This window comes from Brachyhypopomus gauderio, chromosome 8 (assembly GCF_052324685.1).
Source record: "Brachyhypopomus gauderio isolate BG-103 chromosome 8, BGAUD_0.2, whole genome shotgun sequence".
Classification (NCBI taxonomy): domain Eukaryota; kingdom Metazoa; phylum Chordata; class Actinopteri; order Gymnotiformes; family Hypopomidae; genus Brachyhypopomus; species Brachyhypopomus gauderio.
Genome location: NC_135218.1, coordinates 16,040,092 through 16,060,497, shown reverse-complemented (window position 1 = coordinate 16,060,497; position 20,406 = coordinate 16,040,092). Strand labels below are relative to the sequence as shown.

Genomic DNA, 20,406 nt, shown 5'->3' with positions numbered 1-20,406 from the left:
TTCAAATTGCAGAGAAAAAAGCGAAAGGATGTATGTTTGTATGGTTTGAATCTTCTTAATATATGAGCAATATAGACAAATAGGAGATACAATTGTTAATTGTTTTCAATTGGCTTTAGCAGTCATACAAAAGCCATGTTAAAGAGATTTATTTTATATACACTTTGAAATGAGATGTTCCCTGCAGTACCTGAGGGCTGTGAAGACGAAGATAGCAGATATGAGGGAGATGAGTGAGGTAGCGTAGCCCGCAGTGTAAACCTGTGTCATGGTGAAATAGTATGTCATCTAAAGGAGGAGCACGAGATCCAAGAATTAGGAAGTACAGAACACAGCAGAGACTACTCACTTCAGCTCAGCTCTAATACAGTCTGCATTTCATATCTACAGTCTGCATCTTCATATTCTGTACAAATTATGCAATCTGTAGCTGTTTCTGGTTTAATTCTAATGTACTGCACTCTGACCTCTTCCAGGTCAAAGGTTAAAGCAGTAGTCCTGTTTCTGATTGATTTTTGTTGTTTGTCTATTTTGGCACATTTTCTATTGTTATGGAAATTGTGGTGCGCAGGAGTGGTTTGGGAAATGATCACATGATTATTGCTTCCATATCCCATGCAGAAAGTGTGTAGGGTTCTTATGTGTAGGGTACTCAGACACATTAATCCGTTTGTTCACATTGAGATCATGTACCAATCATAGCTTTAATTTGTTCACTGTTGGGCATGTGTATATGAATCTCTTTGTCATCTACATGCATTCATATGTGCCCAGACTTGTGTACGTGTTTGTGTATTTATTTGTGTGTGTGTGCAACTGTGTGTTAAGGATTAGCATATTATCACCCTCTTAATTCAAGACAGCGTCTCTAAAGCTCTCATTAGCATTTGATTGCAGATCCAGCAATTTGGCCATAAAGTGGTTGAAAGAGAGGGAGTGTAAAAAAAGAAAAGGGCAAAGCAGAGAAAAGATGGGAAAAGCTGCTCTGTCTATCCTTTCTCTCTCTCTCTCCCTCCCTCCCTCTCTCCCTCTTTCCCTCCATCTCTCTCTCCATTTCTTTATGTGCCGTATTCCATTTAAATGAGTTGAAACCCCCTGTGTGCTGTTACACACTCTCACACTGATATGATGTTACACTTACATAGCACCTTTCTCAGTACCCAAGGACACATTCTAATCAACACACTGTACAACGCTTTTACATCCAGTCAAAACACCAGTGAGAAAGAGCAGCCACGGCACACTGCATCCTCTCAAGCAGAAACCAGCGCCCCCTGGGGGACAGGAAGGGGAGAGAGGATAACACCCAGGACACAGCACCATCCATCACTGGGCATGCAGGCATTCATGCACACATACAAATGCACACACGCGCACACACACACACACACACACACACACACACACACACACACAAACACGTGCACACACACCAGAGCAAATCTTAGGGTGGACAATTTTTAACTTCAGGAATTCTGAACTCCCTCTTCCTTGTTTATCACCTCATTGTCCTTCACCTGTCCCTTTATATCGACAAATATTCAAAGGACTAAATGCACTCAGTTCTCAGAGTACTAGTTATACAGCAAATGGTAGATGCAGTATGCCTGTGTTAATGACTGAAAGAATCAGGTGGAATCAGTCATCACCCCATTCTCAGGCGAGATGTCTTGAAATTTGCAAGCAATCTCATAAGAGGGGTAGAGGTCACTCCAGCCGGTTGTAGTGCAGTTCCGGTATATGAAACCTGTGAAAAGACAAGATCTCAAATTTATTATAAATGTATCCAGTATAATCTTTTACAGTCTCAACTGATTTTTTTTTTTTGCATTTGTTCACAAGGTTCAATGAACAATAAATGTGACTGAGATATGACTCATTTTTCTGTAACCCTTCACAGTTAATATAGGTGGAAACATTTTGGGGGAGGGGTGTGTGCCTAAGATACAAGATGATGGGGCTTGTCAGGTATTTCATGGTAAGTGTCCTGTATGTGAACAGAGCAGCAGTCACTGGCCCCTGGAGAGACTTAGAGTCTACAGCAGCGGCTCTGCCTCACCTGATCACCAGACCACCATGCAGCAGTCAGTGGGAACTTTTTCAAAGTTCAAAGTTCAAAGTTTACTACCACAAGCAATTTGTACACTTCAAGGCACACACAAAATACACGACCCAACCAGAGGAGAAGTGTTGGCTGTATGTGAGAGATACATCAGCTGGATGAACTCCAGGGAACTGAGATCTTTCCGTGGTTGCCTGCTCAGTGCTCAAGGCTGTGTGCTGTCTTTTCCCTGTCTTCTCATCACATCGGTTATGTGTCATCCTCTTACGCACCTCCACATCCCCTGTAATGAGATACAACTGTTGTGTCGTCAGCCGACCTCACGATGCCGACTGAGTCACGCGGTGACGCAGCCGTGGGTGTATACTGTGTAGGGCAGGAGTGAGACAACACAGCTACAGGCAGCTTGTGTTTACGGAGGATGTGGGGGACGTGTGTGCCCTGCAGACATGTCTTCACAGATGAGAGCTAATAACTTGGAGCGAAACTGCAGCAAGACTGAGCTGCTACAGATCACTGGAGATGACTCCTCGAGTTAAGGCATCGAGGTCTCACTAGATCACCCCAACTGACAAGGCACACAACCTGGGAGTAATTCTGGATAACCAGCTACCATTCTCTCTTCATATTGCTAACTTGAGTTGGCCATGCAGGTTATTTCTCTACAAGATCACGAAAATCTGGGCATTTTGCTCCATGGCAGCTAATCAGGTGCTTGTTCAGACCCTTGACGTTTGAAGTTTGGACTGCTGGAACTCTGTTCAGATCTTCCCTTCTCTGCCCTCAAACCCCTCCAAGAATGCTTACTTCCAACCTCCAGAAGTTCTTCCAGGTCACCCCCTTGATACATTCCCTCTACTTGCTCCCTATAGCGATTTTTGTCTGATTTAAAGTGTTGATGCTCGCCTACGTTCCCAAAACGAAACCAGCTAAAGGCCATGAACAAACCCCACTCTGCACCCCACTGCCTTTGAGCCTCTAGTACAACTCCAACCACCATCCCACAAGGTACAGAGACACTGGCTGTCTTCAGTTGAAGACTGAAGATTCACCTCATCACTGTTTACTTAAATGAGCATTAAAAAACATTGTCTTCTTTCATATTTTAGGCAGCGTTTTAGCTTGATAGTATTTTTGACTATTACCTACCTATGCTAGCATGAGGCTGTGTTTGATAGAAGCTACAAAGCAATTCTGTAATTTGTTCCAGACAAGGTCATCTGTGAAATGTGGTAAACGAGACTGAGAGCTGTCAGTGCGTAGATGTCAGCGGCTGGCTATATGCTCTCAGTGTCCACCCAGGGATGCAGACAGGTTCAGAAGCTTTGTGTGTGTACGTCCAGCGTTTGTGTGTGAACTTTCCTAACTTCACCTACAGTCAGAGAGAAAAATGAATCTGAACTCACTAGAAGGGTTTAGAAGCACCTGTAGTTACTCCACTGATTGATTCAGATCTCCAGATCTGAAGTCATCTTTGCTCTGAGAGGAATGTTTGCTGCATTGGTATCCCATGCATTGTATGTAAACATACAAACACCCATACAAATCATTTCATTTTAAACTGCTTTTTAAAATGAGTTCCTGAGGTTGTCTTGTGGGATGAATACACTAGATTTTAATATAAAGACTAAAGACTCACAATTTCTTTTCATTTGGCTCACGGGACTGAAAGTAATCTTGCTTTTGATGGTCTTAAACACAATTGTAAAGTACCTTGATGATGTATAAAAAGTGTGACTCTACTAATAGCTTTAAAAACAAATACCACATTAGAACAATAACAGAACATAAAAAAGGTCTTATGGCAGCAACTTTTGGTTGGTCTGGGAAACAGTGTGATTCTAAAGACCTCTGTTTACTTTAAATGGTGCTGCTCAGCCAATCAAATGCCAACTTGAAAAAATAAATATTGGGAGTGGAGCCAAGACACACATTGTGGACTTCAAAGGAAATACCACAGAATATAATTTAAGCTCATTTTAGTAAACACATTTACAGGGTTTCACAATACTGTTAGTTTCATTTTCTGTAATCTCTTCACATTCTCTAATCCCATATTCTTCCGTCTTTTAAGTAACTGTAGTTCTTCATTGTTCCAGAATGCTAGCTTAGTAGCATCTATTTTAGGTATGAAGGACATGCACCTGGCTTTGAACTCACTTCAACCCTTACTTACATATAGCAGGATAAAGATTTCACACTAGGAGGCGCTATTATCTCTCAAGTCATTTTCTGTCATTGGTTTGTGTGAACACAACCTGATCTTGAGCTTGATTATATTAACAATCTAATTTGAACTAAACCCAATGCTTTATTTTTCTACCAACAATGGCATCTGTAGCTGAGTTTGTTTCGAAGGACAGTGGCCACTACATCCTCCTTTTCTCCAGCCCAAATAGAAAGTGCAGAAAGCTGAAACATTAGAACCTTAGAAGTCTAAGCTAAATGCATAAAATATAATTCGTGGTCAGAGATGACATCGTTTTAGGATATTGCTTTGTTTCTGAGTGGCCAGATAATTAAATCGAAACATTGAATTTAAACATTTGTATGCTGAGACATGGGCCTGGGCCCATAAGGTTGGTGGTTCAAGCCCCACAACCAGCAGTATCTTTGGGGAGGACACCTATAACCCCCCCTCCCAAGTGCTCCCTGGGTGTGGGTGTAGATGGTTGTCCTTGCCCACTGCTGTGGGTATGAGTGTGATACCTCTGTATCTCTGGACTAAGGAGACTGATAAAGGTACTTCTTCTAAAGCAGGGGTACTCAACTGGCGGACCGCGGTCCGGATCCGGACCCGAACGCAGTCCTGTCCGGACCCAATCTCATTCCTGATTAACTGGATACGGACCAAAACAAAACCGTAACATTTATTTCAGGGCTATTGAAAAAACACTCCGTCACGAGTGTTACGTTTGCCACCCCCGCTCAACAACTTACGTTCGCCACCCCCGGGCTACAAGCCTGGTTGACGCTTCGCGAGCGGCGCGAGGGTCCGCGCGGCGAAAATAACGTAATCGCTGTGGCTCCGCGTGTGCGCGAGTGCCTCGCGCGCTGTCGGTTCCTCTCGAATTTTGTAACTTCGCGCGCGCCGCGCTTCAGCGCAATGAACAAAGTCACGTTTTCAGGGTTCATACACCTTTACAAGGTGGAATTCAAGCACTTGTACGTCACTTTCAAGGTCCATTTCAATATTTCCCAGCATGTTAAACATAATTAAGTTAAATATTTATACATATACTCGAAATAATTCGCTTTTTATCACATTATTTAATGGTTGTTTATTTTAAAAACGCCCAATCTTCACGTCTTCACGTTCTCATGTTTCGTCCTGGAATTACAAGAGGCTCGTATTTGTTAACCTAATACAAGAGAACTATTCAGTCAGACAGATATTTGTTGTGAAACCAAGTAGTTACAATTTCAAGCATTTTAAAGTACTTTAACCTAAATTCCAGCACTTTTCAAACCTGAAACACATAGCAACATTAAAATTGGTCAGGTAAATGTTCATTCCCCTGTTTTGAGGGGTGTTTCTACCACATATCGTTTCGGACAAAACACCACAACCCCCCCCCCCCCCGGACCTCAGGTCACAGGTATCTGCCAAAATTGGACCGCGGACAAATTTAGTTGAGTACGCCTGTTCTAAAGTATGTGCCATCCACACTTCTCATCTAGTATTTCTTTATTAAAATCATCATGTATGTGTAGAGTTAAAGTCTATATTTCATGTGTTGCCATGCATATATCATCTGGTCTGTAGTGGTGACCAGTAAATAACTTAAAGTGTTACTGACAAACTCTGCATGGCTACAGATATACAGATATAAAAAGTACTCATATAAAATAAGACAGGTTAATTAAGTACATTAAGTGGCCAATGACAGAAAGGAAGGATGTTGTTCCTAAAAAGGTGGTAGTAAGAGTATATTTCCACAGTAGCATCTCCTGCAAGGTGACTAAGGAAACTCGTAGTCAGCAGTGGTCACTTCCCTCTGCAGCAGAATAAGCGTATGTGTGCGTATGTGGGGTGTTGTCAGTGTTACACATTTCACCTGTCCTTCGTCTTAGTGTTATATGTCACATGTGTATATTATGGTGGCCTCTTTGTTAGTTGATGTTTGACCTGGTCCTGTGTGTTGTACGTGTTGCTTTAATGAACATTAAAATACTCTAGACTCTGGTTCTTGCATCATTATAATAGTGTATGTGTTTTTACGGTATTGCTGATAGACCAACAAACGTGATTTCACAGGTTTTTTTCTGCAAGGTTGAATTCTTTATTGTAATGGAATCAAGTATTTATATTGCTTGTAGAACTTATAGTGTATCCTTTAAATAATCTTTCAATATTTGTCTCTCCCTTTAATAGCAGGCAATGGAAAAAATTCTCGTAATAGCAATAAAGGTCCCAGACAAACAGTTACTCCCAATCTGATTAGACAAGCTGAGGGTGGAAAACACGTGGAACATGTTGGATAACTCACTGTCTCACTGCTGAGGGGACCGGGACAGTCACGGTGACCCACACAAACACACAGATGCCCAGGGACACAGGAGTCGTGTCATGGTACGGCGGCCCCCTACTGGTCGCCCCCGTCTACAGCAGCAGCTTGTCATGTGGGTGTGGCGTTGTGTTCGTCCCTCAGGTGGGCGGAGCCCGCGATCCGTCTCACCTGAGGGTCGTTTGTTCGTCTATATATGTCTTGTCTTTGTACCAGTTGACTGCTGGTTATTATATCCTTAATTCGGATCAGTTCACGGGTTTTGGTTTGCGCACTTTACATATTAAACCATCCTATTTCCCTGAGACTTGGCGTGATCGCTTCCATTTATTTTCGCTCACCCTGCCCGTCATAGAATAACCAGCCACCTTCGGAAGCCGCCAGTCTCCTTTGCTTTTTCCTTCGTTCGTGGTCATGTCTCGTGGTAAGTGTTTGTCTGCGTGGTGTTTTGTTTGTTGTTGAAGAGCCCCGCCGTGCTGAAACGTTGTGTGTGTGTGCAGCACGGCGGTGACCAGGGCAACCGTCCCCGGTCGGGCTCTTCGTGTTGTGTGGTCACTTGTGTGTGCTTGTGTGTGTGTGTCAGTGAACGGATGCATGGAACGTTGTGCGGCGCTCGCGTGTGTTAATTGTTGAATGTATTGTGTGTGACGCGGTCGCCGCTCGTCACGGTCGCCTCGCTCCCCTCGCTCCCCCGTGTGTCTAGTGTTTTATGTGGGGAGCGACTGCGAACTTGAGCGGCGCGTCACCACTGTCTGTGTAGAGCGCGCATGTGTGTGTCCTGTCCGTTTGCCGTTTTCCACCGTGCTTTTGTCTAGTCTTTGTGTGTTTTTGTCCTAGCGTGCTTGTGAACTGTTGTGTGTAATTCCACACATGCTCCTCCCCCTTGAGTGTGTGTGTGGGGGTGGACCAGTGATGGTCCCGTGCCACGGGGAGTGGCACGGAGGGCGTCGCTCCTAAGGGAGGCCCTGACCAGGGAGTCGAGGGTGTTCTCCGGAGCCGGTAGGGGCCCCTCTCCTGATGCATCAGGTGAGTTGTTTGGTGTCCCCTCCTGCTGAGATGGAGACCCCTCCCCCCGGATGCGGGGTGCCGAGATGGTCAGGGTAAGTGCGCGTATGTGTTTTGTGTTGGTGTGTGTGGGTGTGTGTGTGCTTTTTGTGTTTTATGTGCAGGTGCTTCTCCCTGGCGGTGGATCGTGGCAGTCCTGGACCTTGTGGGGGTCTCCAGCTGGCAGGAGCCCCCTTATGTTGTAGGGTGACCGGAGCCCGGTCGGAAAGAGCCCCTCCCTAGAGGGCTGGGGCCCCCGGATGTTTGGGGACGATAGGGCTCTGGTCCGAAGAGCTCCTGCTGAGGATGGAGATCCTCCCTCCTGCTCGGGGTGACCAGGAGGCCCTTGGGGGCTGTTCCCCAGCCCGCGATAAGGGTGCTCTGGGCCTCGGTCTCTGGCGCTCCTGGGTTTGGTGGAGGAGTCCACCTCGTAAAGTCAGGCTCCGGCTGGGGCTGACTCCCCAGGAGGCTGGGGTGGCCCCTAGCAGAAGGCAGGGGCCAGCTCCGGGAGGAGGTAGGTCCAGGAGGTGACTTAGCCACGCCCCAGGGAGGTAACCTGCACACATACACCCCGGACGGACACGGAGCCGTGGCCCGCCGTCCTCGCACCTGTGGGGCTATGCGGCTTAAGGCCGGTTAGGGCGTGAGGGCCCTGTGACCGACCGGGGCGTGGTTTTGTCTTGTTGACGGCCCAGTCGGTCCAGGGTCCCGCCCAGGTAGGCGAGCTAACCTGTTTGTGTTTTGTGTTTCAGCTCCGGGACTACAGGGGGTGTGTCCCTTGTCCCTGCCTGCCTGCCCCTTTGTTTTGTGTGCTGCTGCTGTAGGCCGCACAGCCGGTGGAGGGGAGTGCGGCTTGGAGGGGGGATCTGTCACGGTACGGCGGCCCCCTACTGGTCGCCCCCGTCTACAGCAGCAGCTTGTCATGTGGGTGTGGCGTTGTGTTCGTCCCTCAGGTGGGCGGAGCCCGCGATCCGTCTCACCTGAGGGTCGTTTGTTCGTCTATATATGTCTTGTCTTTGTACCAGTTGACTGCTAGTTATTATATCCTTAATTCGGATCAGTTCACGGGTTTTGGTTTGCGCACTTTACATATTAAACCATCCTATTTCCCTGAGACTTGGCGTGATCGCTTCCATTTATTTTCGCTCACCCTGCCCGTCACAAGTCGTCTGTCTGTGTAGTGCAAAACTGCTGGCCATAGTCTGACAGCCAGAGTAAACATGGACTAGAGATGACAACAAGAAAGTTATATACATGTCATAAGACTGGATAAAATCTGAACTAAAGTACCTTACCATGTCCCTCGCAGTGTACTGTGCTCCAAAAATGTATTCATTAGTGCTGATGCGTCTGCATTAATCTGCATATTTTTAGCAAATACACAATGTCAATTTTTATGAGAGCCTTGGACCAGATAAGTTGTCCTTGCAAGGCATTATATAAAAAGGCAAGTCAAAACATGTCCATGATTTACTGTTTTAGACTCCAGTCACCAGAGGGCCTAATGAATATAAATTATAGAGCACATAAAGTCATAGTGTCAGCGCTAACGCTCCCTGTGAGTGTCTAAAGAGCACAACTCTATGGGATCTGCGATGGCCACTAGCAGAATGCTTCACAGCGTGGGCCCATCTCTGGGCTTACGTGCTCATTCCAACTTTTGGACGAAAATCATATGGAAATATTTCTTTCCTCTGAATGTCAGTGTATGTAGCATCTCTTAGCCATTGTGCCCTTCTTTTCTCTCAGACAGCTCACAACGCTATGGATGCTAACCTAAGTGGGCGGTTTAACATTAACTTCTTGATGGGGATTTTTTTTTTCCAGTCTCAGGTTTCTCTCCCTGAAGCGTGTGTGTGTGTGTGTGTGTGTGTGTGTGTGTGTGTGTGTGTGTGTGTGGGTGGGTGGGTGGGTGCGGGGGGGTGGTTTGAGGAGAAGCTCGTGTTGAACCCCTGTGTTGACGTGCGTAGTAGAGGTCTTAGGTGGCGGCCTAAGGGAGCAGAGAAGTGTTCACTAGTGGTGAGTCACTAGCACTAATGATCCTCACTACAGCACTAAGCTTTTGCTTCCATCATCACCCCTTTGATTTTTCATTATTTTATTATTTCCTTGGCACAGAGTTAGGCAGGACAGGGAGTTTTTTGAAAGTGTAGAACCCAAACTACGGCGTGTGTATTTACTCGGTTTGGAGTCTCGTCAGAGGGCACTCTCCTGTTTTTGTTTAGCTGCTAGCAATCTCCTCCTGGTTCTCTCTTGTGCTGCTCTTCTCATCTCTCCAAGTCTCGAGAGATGATTATCTACATCATCACAAGTAGATAAGATGCTAATCACTGACTGTAAAGCCAGTTGCACACTGTTTTCCAACATTATTGGTGTAAAGTTGTACAAAACAATTAAAAAGTTGTTCCAATCATGACCTGTGGCCATATTATACAAATCACTTAAAGTGCTTTGCAAAGGTATAGGCTATATTACTGAATCACTGTAGTTACTATACAACGTACACACACACGCATGCCATACTCACACAACCAGAGGGCTGCAGGGTTTCTGGCCTCAGGATGTGTACCTAGTATCTAGTCTAACTCTGTTTAAATGTTTACTGAACACTCTAGAACACCCATGTTTTGGCCTGAGCTGTCATGTTTATAACCCTAGGTTAGTCTGTCTATATACGGAGAGGTTGTCCTCTGGTGAGGACTGGATTCTGTACACAAATCAATCTAGAGAGCAACATCTTATCTACTCATGATGATGAATATGTGGTCTGGCTGCATGAGCTGTTGTTTACAGTGACTGACTGACAGGTCTGACAAATAAAGTGATAGCGAGACGCAGTACTCAGATTAACACAGTGGAGGCCATGCGTGGACCGATTTTGTTTTCAGAGCAGGGCGGTGTCTGCAGGTATGGGTGGAAGTTATGTGTTACACTTCTATCTGTGGCATGGATGATGTTTTTGTTTCTAATTGAAAATAGTATTGAACTAAATAAAGGCATAAATGTGATTACCGTAATTTTTGTCGAAGAGCTGGGATACTTCAAAGCATGAGACATTAACCACCTGGCCAACGTCAGCCCCGTGCCAGCACCAAATCTCATCCCACTCGGTACGGCATACTGAGTAACACAGACACACACAGACACACACAGACACACACACACACACACACACACACACACACACACACACACACAGAAAAAAATGATGAAAACCATTGACACTTCTCTAAATTAAGCTAAATTCATATACAGATACATGGGCCACAATCCTCATCCAAAGGATATAATAAAAACCATGTGGAAGGCTTGGCCTTTTGAGGAGAAGGTGTATAGATGTCTTATCAGGAGGCAGGGGGACCAGACACAATGTAAAGAAGTGGAGGACATGGATAAAGAGGGTAGAGACTAGAGGCAGGGGCACAAAATCAGTGAGCCAGGTTACTACAGCTGAAAAGACTGACCTAAAGGGAAAGTGACAAGAGAACTGATCCATGTTGCAACTCTGCACCCACATGAAAGGAGGAAGAGGAAGAAGAGGCAAGCATGGAACACCCCCCCCGACAGTTATTTTGTGTATCCTTTTAATGCTTAAAAGATCTTTACAGCTTGAACTGCCCTTTGCAAAATATCTACAGTCGTTGATCTTTTTCAGTCCTGTACACGTGCAGTTAGTCGTGGAATAATAATGACTTCTACAGGAAAAACTGTTCTCACCAAATTGCTGTAATCAGCAAGGCTTCAATTAAGGCCACCTCCTAAACAAGGGTGCAAGTCCTCCCTCTGGCACACATTCATACAGCAGGTCTTCAATATTATAAGAAGAGTGGTACTTACCCCAGAGACACCTCAATGTGTGCTGAGTTATTCATCATTTAAAATATTGCATACAGGCTAGCATGAATGTGTGCACGACCATGTACTCTATACAAAACAGGATTTATCCAGTCAATTTTGAATTAACAATTAATGAAAGCATATTGTAAATAATTAATAAGTAAACATTAAAATCACTAGTTGAAAACCATCCTGTTCCTGTCAGTCTTGGAAGGTTTTGAATGTTCTTCTTGGAGAAACATCCTGATGTATATGATTACTGGTTAGATCACAGAGATGAAGGATTGCTCTCAGATTGTCCATGGCTTACATTGCCATGCTTGAAAAGGTTAGCCTTCTTAATCCAGGATTACTGCATGCTAAAAGCTTCTCTTCTCTTCTCTTCTCTTCTCTTCTCTTCTGTCCATTAAAGCCTTCTTCCTTCCTCTTTTTACCAATTTCAGAGCTACTCAGATGAACAGATCTGTTTTAAGTTTTCAGTGTTTGGCATTTTAGTGATGCTGTCTCCTCTTGTAATTTCTTTCCCTTATCAAGTTTGAACTCTTTTAATGCAAAGTTACGGACTGTCCTTCCAAGAAATGCAACATTTCACTATATTTGCTTTTAAATTTTAAGCAGGCATGGACACAAAATCAACCCTGAAATGATTTCTCTGCTGCAGCCCAGACAACACTAGCAGATCAAAAGTGTACCATATAATTTGTAATATTCTCGAAAATTTAAATAATTTTTCTTTTTAATATAAATGGAATTTAGAATACAGTAGCATTTATTTATCCTTCCAGTCTTCCTTCAAAATTTGATGTTAACTACAGTAGTACATACAGAACATAGCCTTAAAATCACATTTCCTAATTATTCCCGAGACAATGAACTCATGTGTCCTTTACAATACAGGCTGTACTGTTACCACTACGTGTTGATACTCTATGCTGTACGTGAACGTAGATCAACAGCAAGCCAAACTCGCTTTCATAAGCCACTATTCTCTTTATTATATGCTTTAAGAACTCCTGGCTCTAAAAGGTCGATTGAAAAGCCATTGCTCTCTGAAGGCTTAGGGGAGGATTGAGACGGCAGAGGGACATAACTAAACTGCACTTCGTTCGCACTGGCAACAGCCCTTTTTCTTTTTTCCGTTATGTTACCCACGATGCTTGTCACAACGAATGTTTTGTTTCAAAATAAAACTCAGGTAACAAATGTAAGCTATACAATTCTTTTCTTTTTTTTTTTAACTTTACACAATAACATGAATTATCAAACGAGGAATTATTTTATTTATTTATTTAAACTTATTCATTAACTGAGGGCAGAACACTCCCCGCTTGGCATTACTGATGCCACTACTACTTTTAATCAGTCACTGTCCACTTTCTATGAGAACAATAATATCTGAGATGGGACGCAGATAAGTCCTTGTAACACCTTGAGATGATGTCCTCACTTCGACCTTCCTGATCCTCCCATCCCTACTTAGAAAGGTTGATGTGATAATCGCCATTGTCCATTCATTCCTCGGTGCTTGACTTTGTTTTAGCAGCACGACATCACCTGTTTGGAGGTTGCGGTGTGTTTTGTGCCACTTGCGCCTGGACTGAAGGGTGCTGAGATATTCGTTCCTCCAGCGGTTCCAAAACTCATTTGCAAGTGCCTGCACCTGCTTCCACTGGTTTCTGAGTAGATCTTTGGCGGTGAAATCTCCAGGTGGACTAGCCACGTGCTGCTTTTGGGTCAAGAGCATTGCGGGGCAAAGCAGGAATGGAGATGATGGATCTGTTGAGATGGGAACTAAGGGTCTAGCATTGATTATGGAGGTTACCTCGGCCATCAAGGTACAAAGCACTTCATGCGTCAGACGTGCATGTTTATTTTGCAAGAGCATAGAGTCCAGTATTTTGCGTGTCACTCCGATCATCCTCTCCCAAACGCCACCCATGTGGGAGGCATGAGGAGGGTTAAACTCCCACGTGCAGCCGTTGGTATGGAGAAAGTTGAGGATGTTTGGTTGGTTGTCATTTGTTTGCGCCATGCCTAGTTCCACACTGGCTGCGATGAAGTTTGTGCCCCTATCGGATCGGAGTTGCTTGGCTGGTCCTCTAATTGCAAAGAATCTACGTAATGCATTTATGCAGCTGTTTGCATCCATAGACTCTATGATTTCGATGTGTACACCTCTGGTAGTCATACACGTGAACAGTATGGCCCACCTTTTGCTTTCAGCTGCACTACCTCGTGTGCGTCGTGTGGCTACTGTCCATGGGCCGAATACATCCAGGCCGACATAGGAGAAAGGTGGGGACGTGTTGAGTCTCTCGGGAGGAAGGTCTGCCATTTTTTGAGTCTCTAGTTTTCCCCTGAGTTTTCGGCATGTTACACACTGGTGAATAATAGATGAGACAAGTCTTTTGCCAGCTACAACCCAGAATCCTGCTTGCCTAATGGCTCCCTCTGTAAACTGCCTTCCTTGATGCATTACTTTTGTGTGATAGTGTTTTACTAGTAGTTTAGTTACATGGAGCTTATTTGGGAGGAGAATAGGGTTTTTTACCTCTGTCCTCAGCGAAGCATGTCTGAGACGCCCCCCGACTCTGATGAGGCCTTCACTTATATAAGGGTCGAGAGGTAAGATGGCACTTGAGCTAGGGACAACTTGCTTGGCTAGGAGAGCAGTGCACTCCTCTGGATAAGTATTTCTTTGAACAGACTGAAGAATGATGTTTTTGGCTCTTCCCAGTTCCTCAGGTGTGCGTGGCTTGTTACACTGGTGCCAGCCTTTGCATGAGTGATGAGATGATTTGTTAGTTGTGTGGGAGCGAGCTTGATGAATCAGAAATGCAACAGCACGCACTAGTGAGTTCCATGTAGAAAAGCGGTGGAAGCGTTCTGGTGTGAGGCCTCTTTTTTGAATGTTTGTTGCAAGGGTAGTGACTTGTCTGATTTCAATGTCTCTTTCAGGCTGGATTAGATCAAAGGGCTCAAATGTCCCTGATTTAGGAGGTTTATAGAGGAAGTCAGGTCCTTTAAACCACATAGTGTCCATAAGCTGTGATGCTGGTACAGATCTGGTTGCTAGATCGGCAGGGTTTTGTTCTGATACGACATAGTGCCACTGTTCAGGAGTTGTGGTCTGACGTATACGGTGGACACGATTATGGACGTACACATAAAAGCGTTTCGAGTCGTTGCAGATGTAACCAAGGACCACTCTGCTATCACAATAGAAATTGACTATGTTCGGTTTGTGATCCAGTTCATCCAGGATGAGCTCAGCTATTTCTACCGCTAGAACAGCTCCACATAATTCGAGGCGAGGTATTGTGGGCTCTGGCCGTGGCGACAGTTTTGCTTTTCCAAGTACAAAACCGACCTTACATTGTCCGTGTTCATTGACAGTTCTTAAGTATGCTACTGCAGCAATGGCCCAGCTTGACGCATCGGAAAAGACACACAGTTCGGTGTAAGTGGACTGTGAGAGAGAAGCTGGCACGTAGCAGCGTGGGACCTTCAGGCTGCTTAGATTTTGTAGTGACATTTTCCATGTTTCCCATGTGTTCATTTTGTCCTCTGGGAGAGGGGCATCCCATTCTTGGACTCCATTTGCAAGTTCACGTAGCAACAGTCTGCCCTTTATTGTTACTGGCGCTGCTAACCCCAAGGGGTCAAAGATACTGTTGATCACTGAGAGCACGCCACGTCTAGTGTAGGGTTTGTCATTCACAGCTGCTTTGAAAGTAAAGGTGTCTGTGTTAATGTCCCAGCATAGACCTAGGCTTCTTTGCGCTGGTAGAGTGTCGTTGTCTAAGCTTAGGTCTTTGATGCCTGTGGCTAGATCATTGGGTTCAAAGGCTCGCATGACTGAAATGCTGTTTGAGGCGATTTTGTGGAGCTTGACATTAGACTCAGCTAGTGATGCACATGTGCGTTTGAGCAGGTCTGTTGCTGCAGACTCTGTGGGAAGTGAAATCAACCCATCGTCCACATAGAAGTGTCTCTCAACGAAGTGCCTTGTGTCAGTTCCAAACTTCTGCTCACCTTCCTGGATAGCTTTCCGTAGACAATAGATAGCCACCGCTGGCGATGGACTGTTTCCGAAAACATGTACATGCATGCGGTATTCCTGCACCTCCTTTGATAGGTCGTTGTCCTTGTGCCATAAGAACCTGAGATAGTCTCTGTGGTCGGGTCTGACAAGGAATCCATAAAACATCTGCTGTATGTCGGCAGTGACTGCGATAGGTTCTTTTCTAAACCGGATGAGCACGCCAAGCAAAGTGTTATTGAGGTCTGGACCTGTTAGCAGCACTGAGTTAAGGGACGCACCGAAATGTTCAGCACTTGAATCAAAGACGACCCGTATCTGACCGGGTTTCTGGGGGTGATATATTCCGAAAATAGGCAGGTACCAGCGTTCAGTGTTGTCATTGATAGGTGGTGCGATTTCTGCATGCTTGTTTTCGAACAGTTTTTCCATAAACTCCAGGAACTGTTGTTGCACTTGAAGCTTTTTAGTTAGGTTACGTCTTAGAGAGTTGAGTCTGGACACTGCTTGGTCCCTGTTGTTTGGGAGTGGTAATCGAGGAGACCTGAATGGTAAGGGTGCGACCCAGCTACTGTTTTCATCCTGATAAACTTCTTTTTCCATTATTTTTAGAAATGTTTCATCCTCAAAAGACATGGCACATTTGTTATCCCTCTCTGTACTTTCAAATATACTGTGCCCAAGCTCATCTTTAGTTGCAGTGGGCTTTACTGCGTGTTTAGAGAGGCCATACTTGTGCTCCCCGCCGTAGCATGGTTTCTCTTTAATGATGATGCTGTTGTGGCAAGGAGTGAGGAGAGATGGACGCCCATTGGGAAGCACTTGAGTTTTGTACACATTAACGGTTGTCTTATGAGCACTGAGGCACACTTCACCCACGATTACCCACCCTAAATCCAACCGCTGCGCAAAGGGGGCGTCGTGGGGTCCATTGACTTGCTGCCGCACTTTGTGGACTCGAATAAGGTCTCTACCCAATAGGACTGCTATCTGGGCATTGGGGTCATGTTTGGGAATGTGAGGAGCGAGATGTTTCAAGTGGGCATGTGCGAGGGCGACTTCGGGAGTCGGTATTTCGTCTCTGTTAAACATTATTTCGTCACATTCAATGAGAGGGGGAAGGTCCAAGCATAAGCCTCCACTTACTGGCTCGATTTGGAACCCCACTGCCTTTCTGCCAAGCTTTTCTGTTAAACCTGCACACGTTCTCATATTGTATGCTAATAAGCCTCCTTCTATTCCAAAGAGCTCAAAGAATTCGGGACTAGCTAACGAGCAATTACTCTGATCGTCAAGGATCACATACATCTTGACAGAGCGTTCGGGCTGACCTTTGGGGAATACTTTGACTAGGCATACCTTAGAGCAAGAATGTGGAAGGCTGGCTCCGCCGCAGATCTCGGTGCACCGTGACGTTACCTCAGGAGGAGAGCTGACTGGTGGTTCTACCTCTGACTCAGGTGTAGATGGTGACTGAGGTTGTTGTGCGGTGTCAGGATGCATAGCAGAGCAGTGTTTTTCACTTCGACATTCGTCGCACTTCAGTGTTATTCCACAGTCTCTTACGGTGTGATTAGGAGAGCAACATTTGAAGCAGCGTTTGTATTCTTTCAGGATGTTACGTCTTTCTATGAGTGATTTCATCCGAAAGGCTCTGCATTTGGCTAAGGGATGCATTTTCTTGTGAACTGGGCAGTAACGTGTTAGATCTTCATTTTTGTCACTTGTAGCAGCTGTGTTAATGTCAGTTTTGTGGACAGAAATAGGCACTTTGTAACTGGTTTGTTTGAATGGGGCTCTGTCGCCTTTGTTGTAGGACTGGCTGACATATGTTAGGGCAAAACTTGGGTCGTTTCTGACTTTGGCCTGCTCTTGAACAAATGTTACGAAGAAAGAGAAAGGAGGAAATGTCACTTCGTAATTGTGCTTGTATTTTGAGCCTGTGTGAACCCACTTATCTTGTAGGCTTGGGGGCAGTTTTTCAACTATAGGCCTGATGCCACGTGGGGTGTCAAGGTAAGCTAGACCTGGAAGATAGCCCTCATTTTTGGCAATCAGCAGCTCCATAAGCAAATCACTAAACTCTCTTAGTTTTACATTGTCTCTATTAGTAAGGCGAGGGAAGTTGTCTAGCCTTTTGAAGAGAGCATTTTCAACGATTTCTGGAGCAGCATAGCAATCTTGGAGCCTATCCCATGACATTTCTAAGGCAGCTTTGGGATCAGTGGTGTAAACAGCTCTAATTCTTCTAACATGGTCAGAGGACTCTTTACCGAGCCACTTAACAAGGAGATCTAACTCCTCACTGCATGTTAGCCCCACATTTTCAGTTGCATTTAAAAAGGATGACCGCCATGCTCTAAAGTTTTCTGGGGTGTCATCGAACTTAAAGAGCCCTGTGGTAATTAACTCTCTGCGTGCAAGAAACTTAGCAAAGTCTATCATAGGTGTGTCACTAGACCCATGGGGAGGAGGATTGAGACTGTATGGGCTTACGTGATCCCTTTGTTCGCTTAAATGTAACGCAGCACCCCCGAACACGGTGGTGTCGCGCTGGTTTCGAGGAGTGTAGGACTCAAGTGCAAACCCACTAAAAGCAAAAGGCAAAAAAACAGCCAAACTGAAACCTCCGCGACAGCGGGAAAACGAAAACAAAAAAACCCAGAGGGAACAACAGAAGAACTACACGGAGAAACTCGACGTGAGTATAGACTAGGTAAGTAAACAAACAAAAACACGCGGAAGGGAATACAACGCGTCTTAAGAAAAAATGGGAAAACGAAATTCACATGGAGAACGGCTCAACATGTCAAAAGGAGAAATAAAATAGATGAAGCTTAGGTAGGCAAGACCTAAGCTTCTACCAGATTACCTGTCAGCCTGTCCACCAGAACACTGGTAGACAACCCGACATAGAACAGAGAGGGAAGAAACAAACAGAACGTACGAGAGACAAAACCTGAGAACACTCAGGGGAGAAACAGAAATAAACAGAGAGACGTAGTAACTGCACAAAGGCAAGAGTAACTGGCTTAGGCTGCGAGCGTGAATACGACTAACAACTTCAGCAAAGGACTGCTGAAGTTGCTCGCCTTAAGTAGGCTGCAAACACCTGCAGCCTATTGTGCCTGATTGCCCCCAGGTCTAGCTCGCGGGCTCCTCCTTGTGGCGACCGGAGGACCTGTCCTGGGTCCAACCCTGACATTAAAGGTAGATTTGTTGTGTTTGCTTCATTGTAGACTGAGGGGAAAGGGCTTTGCACAGGTCTCACTTGTGTGAACATTGGCAGTGTCTTTGGAGGGGAATTTCTTTCATACTTAAATGCCTTATCTTGGGGTGGTTGAGCTGGGACACCTAGCTGATTTTGATGTTGCACATACTCTTTAGTTCTGTGTTGGGCAAGTTGTGGTGAGACTGGGCTTCTTGTGCTGACCACGTCGTCTTGCTCTGCGGCTGCTTCCAAGAATTCGGCTCTCGCTGAAGCAGCTGCTGCTTCCTTTTCCGTTTCTAATATTTCTAAATGTGCATCAAGTGCTGCTTGTTGTTGTTTGATTTCTAATTGTTTTTTGATGTAGGATGTTTTAGCTAGTGCGGCTTCTGCTGAGGCTCGGGCCATGGCGGCTGCTTCGGCTATTTTTGACCTCGTGGAGGATGAATGTCTAGAGTTACCTTTCGATGATGCCTTGAATGAAGTTGAACGAGCATACACGGCTTCCAAGACATCCTTATCTTCTTTGTAACTGCTTGCTTTATTGTTGTCCATCGCTGTATCTCGTTTTTCACCTATCGCCAACTGCTGGTTTGGCTTTTCACTGTACTGTTACCACTACGTGTTGATACTCTATGCTGTACGTGAACGTAGATCAACAGCAAGCCAAACTCGCTTTCATAAGCCACTATTCTCTTTATTATATGCTTTAAGAACTCCTGGCTCTAAAAGGTCGATTGAAAAGCCATTGCTCTCTGAAGGCTTAGGGGAGGATTGAGACGGCAGAGGGACATAACTAAACTGCACTTCGTTCGCACTGGCAACAGCCCTTTTTCTTTTTTCCGTTATGTTACCCACGATGCTTGTCACAACGAATGTTTTGTTTCAAAATAAAACTCAGGTAACAAATGTAAGCTATACAATTCTTTTCTTTTTTTTTTAACTTTACACAATAACATGAATTATCAAACGAGGAATTATTTTATTTATTTATTTAAACTTATTCATTAACTGAGGGCAGAACACAGGCCAATGGCCAAAATATATTTCTATATCTGGGACCTTTGACGCAACTTTGGCAGCAAGAGACGCAACTTTGGCAGCAAGAGCCAAATCCTGGACAGTGATACCTCAGCGGTCCATCTGGGCGTTTAGCGTTGTAGTACCACATCTTCCCAGAATTCATCATGCCTTTTTCCTCGAGCTGCCAATGACGGCTACTTCTTGAGCAGCACTCTCCTGTTCCAGAAAACAGGCAAATCTAGTAACAAAGCCGTATATGTGAGAGTCAAGAAGAAGGAGAACAGGACTGTACATCAAGAGGAATACTGGGAAGACTGGACCAGTGAACAGGGGCGCATGCCTCTGAAGCACATTCAGTCCTCTGGCACGACTGACGCTCGGGATCCAGACGAACTCAGCTGGACTCCCGCAGGGACCAGAGAGACTTTGAAGGCCTGGTGTCCCTTCGTTAGTGCAGTAGCTATCAAAGCACTGGTGAAAAGAGCCTCAGATTCATTTTTCATGGTGAGGTCATCTCTCGGAAATGCAATAGGTTATTACATATGCTTTTTAACTCAAATCTGAATTCTGTTGTTTTTAACATGCTGCACAAAATGTTTCTTATTCGGATTTAACCTGTGTAGGTCCGTGTTGATTTTCGAGCAGAAATAAAATTGGTCTCTGAAGCCTGTAAATATGTATT

General features: G+C 45.0%; 1 protein-coding gene across 3 annotated transcripts in view; it reads right to left on the bottom strand.

The window, feature by feature from the left end:
- Positions 1 to 20,406, bottom strand: part of ghrhrb (growth hormone releasing hormone receptor b) — a 37,701-nt gene that overhangs the window by 5,927 nt on the left and 11,368 nt on the right. For 2 of the 3 annotated variants that reach the window (XM_077014913.1, XM_077014915.1), the window contains exons 3-5: positions 10,627 to 10,734; positions 1,650 to 1,747; positions 191 to 288 (exon numbers count right to left, since the gene is read on the bottom strand). In XM_077014913.1, the coding sequence (XP_076871028.1) occupies positions 191 to 288; positions 1,650 to 1,747; positions 10,627 to 10,734 (304 nt within the window). The remainder of the gene's footprint in view (positions 1 to 190; positions 289 to 1,649; positions 1,748 to 10,626; positions 10,735 to 20,406) is intronic. The other variant, XM_077014914.1, reaches the window with a different exon arrangement.